General features: G+C 34.5%; 1 protein-coding gene across 2 annotated transcripts in view; it reads right to left on the bottom strand.

Annotated features, from left to right (window-relative positions):
* The window catches only part of USP25 (ubiquitin specific peptidase 25), a 69,456-nt gene that overhangs the window by 22,282 nt on the left and 33,077 nt on the right, over window positions 1-14,097 (bottom strand). Inside the window, exons 9-11 of one of the 2 annotated variants that reach the window (XM_015814124.1) lie at window positions 13,178-13,251; window positions 12,612-12,760; window positions 1,299-1,426 (exon numbers count right to left, since the gene is read on the bottom strand). In XM_015814124.1, coding sequence (XP_015669610.1) covers window positions 1,299-1,426; window positions 12,612-12,760; window positions 13,178-13,251 — 351 coding nt within the window. Of the gene's footprint in view, window positions 1-1,298; window positions 1,427-7,393; window positions 7,543-7,976; window positions 8,045-12,611; window positions 12,761-13,177; window positions 13,252-14,097 lie in introns of those variants that run through there. The other variant, XM_029283771.1, reaches the window with a different exon arrangement.

Here is a 14,097-nt window from a genome sequence, read left to right as displayed (position 1 = left end):
CTTTAATATGATGATCACTCCAGTTTATGCCCCAATTCAAAGATGCAGAAGAAGAAGAGGAGTGTTATGACCAAGTTCACTTTGAAATCAAGAGACAATGCAAGCAATAATCTGTTGCTTGTGACTGAAGACTAAAATGCCAAAGTTGGAAATATTAAAAGGGGAAAATGTAGTTGGATTGTATGGCTTATGAAAATGAAATGAAACAGGAGAACAAGTTATCAATTTCTGCCACTCCAATAATTTCTTCAGTTAATACTGTCTTCAATCATACAAAACAATGTCTCAATATATGAACATTACCAGATGGCATATATAAGAAATAAATCGACTATATTATTGCTACAAGGAGGCAGAAAAGCTCAGCTATAACACCAAAGACACGGCCAGGTGCTGGCTATAGAACAGATCGCTAACTACTTGCTCATGTAGAAGTTTCAAGCCAAGCTAAAGAAGAAAAATAAAGCCAGTCAATTTACATAATAGGATCTTGAACATATACCCACACGATTGTCAAAGAAAACATGGGGATCATTTCAAAGTCCTGAATCTCATTGATAAAGAACCAGAATTATGGAATGAACTGAAGTCATTAAGAATGAATGTGAAACAATTCATTGAAGAAATAAAATAAAATAAACTGAATGTCAGAAAAGCAGAAATTGTCAAGACAGAAATCTCAGAAAGGAACTGAGAAAAAAAGTTTCAGAAAACTGTTAGAAAAGACAAGAAGCAACATTACAGCAATATCAATAGAGATACTGAAGAGAGAAAATCACAAGGAATATCTTTCAAATTTAATAAATAAAGATCTCTGAACTCAGGAGTTTCCAACCTCAAACAGATATGCTAAAGGATGCCAATGGACAAATAATAATCTATTACAGTGTTTCTCAACCTTGACAATTTTAAGGCATGTGGACTTCAACTCCCAGAATTCCACAGCCAGCAACCTTAAAATTGTCAAGGTTGAGAAACACTGATCTATTGGAAGAGGTCAATCTACATTCCGATACCAAAAAAAGAAGACTAAACAGAGTATGCAAACTATTGTATAATACGCTTAATTTCACATGCTAACAAAATAATTGTTAGGATCATAGATTAAAGCCCTATATAGGAAAAGAGATGCCAGATGTTCAACCTCTAATTTTTGTCACAATAAATGGGAATAAAAAACAATGGAGAGTTTATTTTGTCACAATCCTATATCTAACTGTAGCAACTACTTTATTATTTTCTGAATATTATATCCCAAATTATATTACCCTGCTATCAAGTTTTATAAAGAGCTGTACCTGTCCAGGTATAAAACCGGAGGGAATTCTAATTTGTTGTGTATCTTTTCTGGCCTTCCCAAAGCTTGATTGAATTCAAATCTTGAGAGCTCAAAGGTCAAGACCGGAGGTAGCTCAGTAAACCAGTGCTGGTAGAAAACAGAAAAAGAAAAAAGAAAATTTCAATCACATCAATTTTTTTAAAAAAATAACTGTCAACATAGAACATATTTCTATGTTCTAAGAACAAATGTATTTTGCAGCACAGATTGATACAATTGAGTCTTACCCAACTTGGTGATCTTAGATGTGCTGGACTACAACTGTCATCCTCAAACAATACATTCAAGCTATCCATGTTACTGGCAGATGTTTTTTTAAACGTGGGGGAAATGATATATATGCTTTCAAATAATGCTTCTACTGTTAATAAGATCCAGATCTTAATAAAAATGGCAGTCAATTAAATATATGTTTGAACAATGTTATTAAGGAAATTCGTAACAATTACAAACTATGTTGAAACTACAATTACATTATAATTGTAGTTAGCATACACTGAACTGTTAGCATATATTGTTTACCTTCCACAACTTTCTGAAACTGTTTTTAGGTTTCCATCTACTAAACTTTCGTTTTAAATATGATCAAAATGACTACACAAACTTAGTGTGGTATCAGTACCTACATTAATATTCTTATTTATCAAACTGGTTTTATTAAAAAAAGACTATACCTTGTCCAAGGTAATAATTGGTATTTCTACAGCAATCTATTTTTATATCATGATCAACAAATATATTTGTTTATTCACTCCCTGTTGATAGTTCTGTGAATTGATACTATGCAATCTGACTTGTGTTCAAAGTTAAAAATTGATTAAAGTGCTACAATAACACGTTAAAATTGAAAACAGCACTCCATACTTTTTTTTTTTAGACATATATTTAATCTAATTTACTGACCTTGGAACATTATATCAAAATGTGTCAGATGCATACAAATTTCAATTTTGCAGTGTCTGTTTTTCTAGAAAATGAACAGATCGGTTCTCTTTATTCCAACTCACTAGGCTGAATTTTGGATGGAGTAATTGCACTGAGAAACTCTTTAGTAAAGGTGTTGTCCTAGAACCTTAGAGAAGACCAGGACAAAAAAAATGGGAAAAATGTTAACTACAAAGAAAGCCCAATAGTTGTGGAGATATTTTTAGACACATTTCAGAAACTAACTCCTATTCAAAAAGTAACTTGCTAACAAACATATTTCCTTTAAGTAGCTACGGCATAATAGAAGGTAGTCCCTACAATAAGCTTAACCTGTGATTAAAAAGTGAACATTTCCACTAGTTGAAAGATCCAAAACATTGGTCTTGGATATTACAGATAGGATATAGTTCCATATCTATTCAGACATGAAATTTTTTATCAAGTATGACTGCCGATTTGTTAAGACAAAAATCTATGTTTTAAAGTTCTAACATGATGTTACAAAATTGCACATGATAATTCACATACAAAAATATGAATCCATTGTCTACCAAACAAAACTATTTGACAAACCTTTAATACCAACCATACACAACTGAATGTATTTTTATACAAGTGTTAAATATTACAGTAAAGAGTGGGGAGTCTACTTAAGTCCAATCTTATTCATTTTATTAATGCATTCCTACCTGAACAACCTGGATTTTTTTATGCTGGTTCTAATAACAACCCTGTCCTGAAGATGACACTCTAAGACTCTCTATCTACATAAACAGTGAAGAACAAGAAAACATTCTGACTTGGACACATTTAAAACTCCAAAATTTGCATTTCTCAATTTATCAATGTACGGAAGGCTGCCTTGCTACTTTAATACAGTGGATATAGAATGCCCTGTTTTCAAATGTAAAAAAATAAGAGCAAGGTAAATAACTTCAGAATTTTTTCTACCTTTAATACAACATATAAGATATATAATTCCACTGAAAAACAAACTATACTCTTTTAGAGGGAAAATAACAATAAAAAACTTACAATAATGTGGTTGCTTAAATATGCACACCCTCTTACAAATAGGAAAGTGACTGCTTTCAGAGTTAACCAACTGAAGGGGAGCTGACCAAGCTGAGCCCAAGGAAGATGTCAAGCACATCATCAGTCTCAAGTTTCTTCGCCACCCACAAAAGATTTAAGTCCAGCCACCTTGAATTCCCTTGACTCTTTATCTAAAGCCAGGTTGCTTTGACCATTAGTGGTTCAGATTCTTGTAGAAAGTGTTAGCATGCATTAAATCTATATTCATTTCAATCACTTTGGCTCCTGATTTCTTGCACCTGACACCAACCACATTCAAACTGGCATTAAAATAGAAGTCAGTATGCATTTGCCACCAATTAAAGTTCAGCTGCTCTAATGGGATTTTTCTTACATTTATTGACTTGCCTTTTAAAGTGAAAGCCATGATCTGCAAAGAGCTTACAAAGCATCAAAGGAATCTCATTGTTGGAAGATATTAGTCAGAAGCCGGGTATAAAACAATTTCCCAGGCATTAAATATACTACAGAACACAGTGAAGACAGTCATCAACAAGTAGAAAAAAATATGGCACAACAGTGACATTACCAAGAACTGGATGTCCCTCCAAAATTGATGAAAAAAACAAGAACACTGGTCCAAGAGGATGGCAAGATGCCTACAGCAACATTAAAGGAGTGTGGCAATTTCTACATGTGACAACAATCTGCCAGGTTCTTCATATAGGGTAGCAAGACATAAGCCTTTTATTACAAAGAAAAACATACAAACCTGCAAAAACCTAAATCACGTCTGACAAAAGCATGTGGGAAAATGCACGATGGCCTGATGAGACCAAGATTGAACTTTATGGCCATAATTCCAGAAAGTATGTTTGGTGCAAAAGTCAAGCATTGTGGTGGCAGCATTCTGTTTTACAGCTGCTTTTCTTCAGCTGGAACTGGAGTCTTAGTCAAGGTGGAGGAAATTTTGAACAGTTGCAAATATCATTTTGGCACAAACTGTCAGGCCTCTGCTAAAATGCTGAAGATGGAAAGGAATTTCATCTTTCAACAAGACAATGACCCAAAACATACTTCCAAATCAACAAAAGAATTGCTTCACCAGAAGAAGATCATTCAAGTTTTGGAATGGCCCAGTCAGAGCACAGACATGAATCCAATTGAAATTCTGTGGGGGTGACCTGAAAAGGGCTGATCACAGGAGATCCTCTTACAATCTGACAGATTTGAAGTGCTTTTACAAGGCACAGTGGGCAAAGATTCCCAAGGCAAGATGTACCATGCTGATAGCCTCCTACCCTGAAAGACTGAATGCTGTTAGAAAATCAAAAGATGATTCAACAAAGTATTAGTTTAAGGGTGTGCACACTTATGCAACTATGCTATTGTATGTTTTTTATAGTTATTTCTCCCTTTAAAAGTTTCAGTTTGTTTTTAAGTTGAATTGTACAGCTTAAAGATGTAAACAAATTCTGAATTGATCTATCTTGGTCTTATTTTTTTATATCTCAAAAACCTGGCCTTTTAACATATATCCTTTAAGTCTATATCCACTCTATCTTTTTGAGTAAACATTGTGTAGTGGCCCATCAATACTTAATAATAAATCTCAAAGACAGAACACTCATAATAAGAGGATAGAATTACTTTTTATCAATTATCCTGCTGAATTTTTTTTAAAAAAGTTCTAGGGAGGTTAAGGAGCAGAGAATTGTTAAAAGCTTAATACAATCTCTTACCATTTTGTTCTTGAAAATATTATTTTGCCCATGATAGCTCAAAGAAACACTATTGTATATTCTTGCTTTGACACACTATTCATAAATATTTCAAACAAAAATATTTTATTTTTCATTAAATAAGTTACAAAAAATATTTTAGAAACCCCCTCTCTCTCTTTTTGCTACTGTGAAGAACAAATATGGAACAATGATAGGGTATATTCAGATACAGGTCAAATGAAGCCATACCACACTTAAGCTTTAAATATGCTGTGTAAAAGGAATTAGGTTTAATGGATGATAGAACCTGAACAAGGCCAACCTGAACTAGATAAGATAGCTTGAAGCCATAGCTTGAACTAAATATTGCTTAAATGATATGGAAAACTTTCTCTCAAGAGCTGTGGACCGAATATAACATTATTATATAAAGTTTTCACTAGGCTTTTCTCCCAAGTCAACTGTGACTTATATACAACCAACATTCATGGAATGGTTTAATAGATGACAAAGATATTACACATTCTGAGAAACTATTTCAAATTTTTATGTAACTATTTTGAGACAAACTATATAGACAACTACGTTATAGTGCAGCAATCAGATGTGGAAAAACAAGCTTTATTTTAACAGAACACTGATACAGAAATGAAGTTTAATATGTAAATTTACACTGTTGTATCTTGCTTTATGAATGTATTTTGTGTGGAAGTAAAATATGGAAATAATACAAATTAGTTCTGCTTTATTTTCTATTTTTTTTAATTTTAATATATGCCATAATAAAACCAATCACTCTTAAAAAGAGTTTGAAACTCTATAGGAACGTAAGAATGAAGTGCTTTTGGGAACCAAGGATAGAACATTTTGAGTAGACTAATTTATTACTTGGTTACCGATAAAGAAGAGACAATGAAAGCAAATTCCATTAAGAACAGGAAAAAAATGGTTTAACAATCCACAAATACCAGTTTTAATTAAAGAAAAGTGATGTAATGAAAAGACAATGAGAATCCAAATCAAATAACAATCAATAAAACTGGGAATGACGAGAGCCAGTTTGGTCTAGTGATAAAGGCACCAGACTAGAAACCAGAGCTTAGGAGTTCTAGTCCTGCCTTAGGCACATAAGCCAGCCAAGTGACTTTGGGTCAGTAGTTCTCTCTCAACACACAATGTCAGCCCTGGTGAACAAGCCAGTCCATTCCTTTCACATACATAGGTTTATGGATCAACACTTGATTGATATAAAAAAAGCAGCTCTCTACATGGTCAAATGTTAGAAGAAAGAAAGAAGGAAATTGGGGAACATATGAAGCAGAATGTCGAGAATATAAAATATGCTGATTCAGAAAAATGGGGAGCTTTTTAATATGTCAGGGACCAAGCTGCTAAATAACGTATAGCTTTAAGCCTTTAGCCTTTGTCCCAAAATGTCCCGTCATTCTATTCTTTAATTTTTCTTAGCTGGTAACATAATTTTTCTCTTTAACAATGTTTTACCTTTCTTAACTTTTCTCTGCGATTTTCTCTAAATCTGAAAGCCATCTAGGAATTTGCAACTACTATTAAGAGTCAAAATATTTTCTTTTATCTTAAATATTTATAATTTTTAAGTATGCATATGTAAGTGCAAGTTGGATGTAGTGGTTAAAGACATTGTTAGACACCAGGCCACTGTGAGTTCCAGTCCTGCCTTAGGAATAAAAGCAGCTAGGTGACTGGCCCAGTTATATTTCTCTAGGAAGGAGGCAATGGCAAACCACATTGCCATGAAAACTGTATGGACTTGTCAGTTGCCAAAAGTAATTTAAAGGTACCAAAAAATAGTAGTCACATTGGAATGCAAAGGAAAAACTTTTTAGCACTTTAAATATTATATCATATAAATTAATCTGCCACTGATTACGCTGACTAGTTTTTCATTTATTTGAATTTAATCACTAAAATTATACAATTGTTTCACCTGATTTAATCTTTTGATTTTATATTATAAATTGTATGAATAGTTTTATATCATTATTTCAGTGTTTTTCTCTGATGTCACCAGTATGCTTGTGGTTCAAATACTGGTTTTATTTACTTTTTTATGAAATTTTGATTCTGTGATCACCTATCACCTTTCTGGAACTGAGGATAAAGGAGATAAAGGAATCCTGCTTCCACATTTCATGATATAGACTTACATTCTTGAAACATAAATTTAAGAATTGGTTCAGGTCCAAATAAACATAAAGTGCATTAAGCTCTTCTTTGTTTGTGCAAATAAATGATTTGCCAAAATATTTTGCGTCATCTATATTTTAAATTAGGTTTGCTTCATGGAAAGGGTTATTGGTATTGCTAAATGTCTAATAATATCACTTACCTCCTGACCAGATTTTCCAGAATGTTCTGAGTGTAAAGATTCAATTTCTCCCTCAACCATGGCAGCTTCTAGGCACTCATGAAGATCTTTGAAGCCATTAACTTGAAGTGGATACTGGCCAAACATCTCTGTATTTTCAAATTTCTTCCCTTATCAGAAGAGGAAGGTATAAGGTTTCAACAGGAAACATACAAAGTCAACACTATTATCTTATTATAAAGCTGTTTAAACATGACCTAATTGATCTATCAAATATGATTTCAAATATCTGCTACTGTATATGATATTAGAAATTTTTAATTAAAAACTAGGTTCCATCCTCCTCTCCCTCCCCTCCAAAATCCCAGAAACATGATAAGAATGTTCAAGCTGGAAAAATGCATGTTTCTTCCCAGTATATAAAAAGAAAGTTAAGTGGGACATTTTCTCTGGGTGGGATAGAGGATGGAGGAATACTTTTTAAAAGCCATGTTAAGGCTATTTTAGGGCTTTATTATTAAACTAGTATTTAGGTACTACATTTAGTATTAAAACATTAGTAAGAGAATTGAACTTCAAATATATGCCCACTCAAAATTAATACCTTCAAGAAATCCAGCTGCTAAAAATCGTCCATAGAACAGTTCTACCATTGGGTTCTTTGGCTTCTCTCCATTCCTAAAGACACAATTATCTTTGTTAAAATTAAATGCAAATTATTCCACATATTTTAATCAAATGGTTACATAAATATTTGCATTCAATGGAACTCCCTCCAATATATATTCATAACCTATAGTAGTCAATTATAATTATTTTGAGGTTAATTTTATCATCATCATGAAATTGGTATCCAAATTTTCTACCAGAATCCATGAAATGGTTTTCAATTGAATTCAAATATTAATTTCTTTAAAACATTTAAATTCAAGTAAGATAAATGATTTCTCCTCATAAGAAAATATTTATGACAAATCTGATAGTGACGCAAGCCACTCCTAAACTGATCTTGAAATAACTGCATGATGAATAATTTCATACTATATTCACAATATCTAGAAGAGGAGAGAGCAATCCAGATAATCTAGGACAAAAATATGAAGTTACATCTGCCTGTTTTACTCTCCTACTAGTTAATCTTACATGACTGTACAGATTAACACTTTTCATCTAAGCTAGCCATATTCAAAAATATTGTGTTGTGTTGCATTGCATTTCAGTATCATAATAGGATTATAAGAGTTGGGCTACGTAAGATTTCTGATACTAAATACTGAGTGAACAACATGTTAAAATACACTCAATTATAAATTAATCTTTATTATTAAAGAGTTACTTACTGTTCCTCTTCAGCCTGGATCTGAAAGGCATCTTCTAACCAATCCAACAGCTTATGTGTGAATTCGCTCACATCTTGCTGTTGAAAAATAATAAACAAACAATGAAGAGAGGAATATAGGAAAAGTCACTGGAAAATAAGTGCAAGAGTTGGAAGTGCAAAAGGCACTGTAATACACAAATATGAAAAACGAACAGGACTTTGTCATTGGAGAATTAACAGAAGTTTTACACTGGAGTTTGCTAGGAAGTTCCTAACATATTTTCTAGCCTGAAATTAGAGGGATAAAGTATAAATAAAAACATTTCATTAATGGTGATGAAGTGAGAAACATAATTTCAAGGGCTAGTCATGCCATTTTCCTTTGCCAAAATAGCTCAGCATATATTTGTAGCAAGCACAGTACTTGAAGAAAAATTACAATGAATGGAGCAGTAAGTGGCCAACTGATTAAAGTGGACTATATTTTACTAAACCAATAGAAGCTGAAAGATGAAGCAAATCTTTGGAAGGAAGAAAATCAAATCGATAAACAAGCCCAGTGGACAAGACCAACAATCAAAAACAAGGCAACAAAATATTCTGTACCTCATGGAAGAAAATGTCAAGCTTTTAAGAGGAAAAAAAATACAGGAGAGGAAGAGGGAGAGAGAATAGAATTTGCAAAACAGGAAAGGTAACTGTACCCTGAATGAATAGTTAGGATAACTGGCGCCTCACTGGTATGAGGATCAGATTATGTGAAGAGACCTCTCTATAAAAAGCAAACAGGGAAGTCACAGAATTATTAAATCAATTGCAAATACATTTGGGTAAAAATGATATTGTATAATAGTCTGTGAAAATGTCCTTCTTGATGGAATTTACTAACACAATTAAGAAGAGGAGGCGATGCTGCAGACTAGGCACTGGTCAGATAAGAGGCAACTTACCTCCAGAAGGAATGGTACTGTTAATGTCAGCCCTTTAAGGCAATTAGAACGAAACATCAAACATGGATGTTTCTTTATTGTANGTGGGGGTGACCTGAAAAGGGCTGATCACAGGAGATCCTCTTACAATCTGACAGATTTGAAGTGCTTTTACAAGGCACAGTGGGCAAAGATTCCCAAGGCAAGATGTACCATGCTGATAGCCTCCTACCCTGAAAGACTGAATGCTGTTAGAAAATCAAAAGATGATTCAACAAAGTATTAGTTTAAGGGTGTGCACACGCAACTATGCTATTGTATGTTTTTTATAGTTATTTCTCCCTTTAAAAGTTTCAGTTTGTTTTTAAGTTGAATTGTGCAGCTTAAAGATGTAAACAAATTCTGAATTGATCTATCTTGGTCTTATTTTTTATATCTCAAAAACCTGGCCTTTTAACATATATCCTTTAAGTCTATATCCACTCTATCTTTTTGAGTAAACATTGTGTAGTGGCCCATCAATACTTAATAATAAATCTCAAAGACAGAACACTCATAATAAGAGGATAGAATTACTTTTTATCAATTATCCTGCTGAATTTTTTTTTAAAAAGTTCTAGGGAGGTTAAGGAGCAGAGAATTGTTACAAGCTTAATACAATCTCTTACCATTTTGTTCTTGAAAATATTATTTTGCCCATGATAGCTCAAAGAAACACTATTCATAAATATTTCAAACAAAAATATTTTATTTTTTATTAAATAAGTTATAAAAAATATTTTAGAAACCCCTTCTCTCTTTTTTTGCTGCTGTGAAGAACAAATATGGAACAATGATAGGGTATATTCAGATACAGGTCAAATGAAGCCATACCACACTTAAGCTTTAAATATGCTGTGTAAAAGGAATTAGGTTTAATGGATGATAGAACCTGAACAAGGCCAACCTGAACTAGATAAGATAGCTTGAAGCCATAGCTTGAACTAAATATTGCTTAAATGATATGGAAAACTTTCTCTCAAGAGCTGTGGACCGAATATAACATTATTATATAACGTTTTCACTAGGCTTTTCTCCCAAGTCAACTGTGACTTATATACAACTAACATTCATGGAATGGTTTAATAGATCACAAAGATATTACACATTCTGAGAAACTATTTCAAATTTTTATATAACTATTTTGAGACAAACTATATAGACAACTATGTTATAGTGCAGCAATCAGATGTGGAAAAACAAGCTTTATTTTAACAGAACACTGATACAGAAATGAAGTTTAATATGTAAATTTACACTGTTGTATCTTGCTTTATGAATGTATTTTGTGTGGAAGTAAAATATGGAAATAATACAAATTAGTTCTGCTTTATTTTCTATTTTTTTAATTTTAATATATGCCATAATAAAACCAATCACTCTTAAAAAAGATTTTGAAACTCTATAGGAACGTAAGAATGAAGTGCTTTTGGGAACCAAGGATAGAACATTTTGAGTAGACTAATTTATTATTTGGTTACCGATAAAGAGACAATGAAAGAAAATCCCATTAAGAACAGGGAAAAAAATGGTTTAACAATCCACAAATACCAGTTTTAATTAAAGAAAAGTGATGTAATGAACAGACAATGAGAATCCAATCAAATAACAATCAATAAAACTGGGAATGACGAGAGCCAGTTTGGTCTAGTGATAAAGGCACCGGGCTAGAAACCAGAGCTTATGAATTCTAGTCCTGCCTTAGGCACATAAGCCAGCCAAGTGACTTTGGGTCAGTAGTTCTCTCTCAACACACAATGTCAGCCCTGGTGAACAAGCCAGTCCGTTCCTTTCACATACATAGGTTTATGGATCAACACTTGGTTGATATAAAAAAAGGGGCTCTCTACATGGTCAAATGTTAGAAGAAAGAAAGAAGGAAATTGGGGGACATATGAAGCAGAATGTCGAGAATATAAAATATGCTGATTCAGAAATATTGGGAGCTTTTTAATATGTCAGGGACCAAGCTGCTAAATAACGTATAGCTTTAAGCCTTTAGCCTTTGTCCCAAAATGTCAGGTCATTCTATTCTTTAATTTTTCTTAGCTGGTAACATAATTTTTCTCTTTAACAAAGTTTTACCTTTCTTAACTTTTCTCTGCGATTTTCTCTAAATCTGAAAGCAATCTAGGAATTTGCAACTACTATTAAGAGTCAAAATATTTTCTTTTATCTTAAATATTTATAATTTTTAAGTATGCATATGTAAGTGCAAGTTGGATGTAGTGGTTAAAGACATTGTTAGACACCAGGCCACTGTGAGTTCCAGTCCTGCCTTAGGAATAAAAGCAGCTAGGTGACTGGCCCAGTTATATTTCTCTAGGAAGGAGACAATGGCAAACCACATTGCCATGAAAACTGTATGGACTTGTCAGTTGCCAAAAGTAATTTAAAGGTACCAAAAAATAGTAGTCACATTGGAATGCAAAGGAAAAACTTTTTAGCACTTTAAATATTATATCATATAAATTAATCTGCCACTGATTACGCTGACTAGTTTTTCATTTATTTGAATTTAATCACTAAAATTATACAATTGTTTCACCTGATTTAATCTTTTGATTTTATATTATAAATTGTACGAATAGTTTTATATCATTATTTCAATGTTTTTCTCTGATCTCACCAGTATGCTTGTGGTTCAAATACTGGTTTTATTTACTTTTTTATGAAATTTTGATTCAGTGATCACCTATCACCTTTCTGGAACTGAGGATAAAGGAGATAAAGGAATCCTGCTTCCACATTTCATGATATAGACTTACATTCTTGAAACATAAATTTAAGAATTGGTTCAGTTCCAAATAAACATAAAGTGCATTAAGCTCTTCTTTGTTTGTGTAAATAAATGATTTGCCAAAATATTTTGCGTCATCTATATTTTAAACTAGGTTTGCTTCATGGAAAGGGTTATTGGTATTGCTAAATGTCTAATAATATCACTTACCTCCTGACCAGATTTTCCAGAATGTTCTGAGTGTAAAGATTCAATTTCTCCCTCAACCATGGCAGCTTCTAGGCACTCATGAAGATCTTTGAAGCCATTAACTTGAAGTGGATACTGGCCAAACATCTCTGTATTTTCAAATTTCTTCCCTTATCAGAAAAGGAAGGTATAAGGTTTCAACAGGAAACATACAAAGTCAACACTATTATCTTATTATAAAGCTGTTTAAACATGACCTAATTGATCTATCAAATATAATTTTAAATGTCTGCTACTGTACATGATATTAGAAATTGTAATTAAATACTAGGTTCCATCCTCCTCCCCCTCCCCCGCAAAATCCCAGAAACATGATAAGAATGTTCAAGCTGGAAAAATGCATGTTTCTTCCCAGTTAAGTGGGACATTTTCTCTGGATGGGGTAGAGGATGGAGGAATACTTTTTAAAAGCCATGTTAAGGCTATTTTAGGGCTTTATTATTAAACTAGTATTTAGTACTACATTTAGTATTAAAACATTAGTAAGAGAATTGAACTTCAAATATATGCCCACTCAAAATTATTACCTTCAAGAAATCCAGCTGCTAAAAATCGTCCATAAAACAGTTCTACCATTGGGTTCTTTGGCTTCTCTCCATTCCTAAAGACACAATTATCTTTGTTAAAATTAAATGCAAATTACCGTATATACTCGAGTATAAGTCGACCCGAATATAAGCCGAGGGACCTATTTTTCCACAAAGAACTGGGAAAAAATGGTGACTCGCGTATAAGCCGAGGGGGCATTTTTCAGCACACACATTTTTCCGCCTGGGCTAATCGGCCTCTTTGCAACCCCACCCCTCTGGTAACCGCGCGATTGTAGCACGCCCCACGTCAGCTGGAAGGGTATTCTTGGATAGTGAGAAGCTGGAACCGGGCGGGCGGGCGAGAGAGGCGGGCAGAAAAAAAGGGGGGGAAATCCACACACGCTCGCGCAGGGAAAGGGGCAAACGGGTGGGCCAGCCGGCTCCCCTCTCCTCTTTGTGTGTGTGTGTGTTTGTCTCTCTCTCTCTCTCTCAATTCTCCCCCACCCCAAAAGCGGGGAGGGGGCGACCTTGCAAAAGGGAGGGGGCTTCTTCCGGTTGCGGGGAAGGCTGGAGGTGCGCCTTTCTCGGCCAGCCCGGGTAAATTCGGCTGTATTCTTCAATACGGGCTGGCCCCAGCAGTTCCGGCTAGTTGCCGGCAGTTGGCTGTTCCTCCCTGGCTGCCTCGGCCCCCCCGGCCCTGTCGGTGAGCGCCCGGCAGGGCGCAGCATCGCCAGGCCTCCCCCCTTCGCGCGAGGCGTCTGGCGTTCACCCTCGCGCTTGGCTGCGGCGGCCTAGGGTATTCCGTCCCGGCCTCGACACGCAGCGCCACAGGGAACGGAAGGGAAGGGGGGAGGGCCGTACCTGGAGCATCACAGGCCGGGGCGACGCCGGGAACGAGCTGGGCGGCCGCGGCGGCA

This window comes from Protobothrops mucrosquamatus, unplaced genomic scaffold (genome assembly GCF_001527695.2).
Source record: "Protobothrops mucrosquamatus isolate PMUCROS unplaced genomic scaffold, P.Mucros_1.0 scaffold223, whole genome shotgun sequence".
Classification (NCBI taxonomy): Eukaryota; Metazoa; Chordata; class Lepidosauria; order Squamata; family Viperidae; genus Protobothrops; species Protobothrops mucrosquamatus.
The sequence above is the reverse complement of the archived record's forward strand: the minus strand, read 5'-3'. Positions and strand labels throughout refer to the sequence as shown.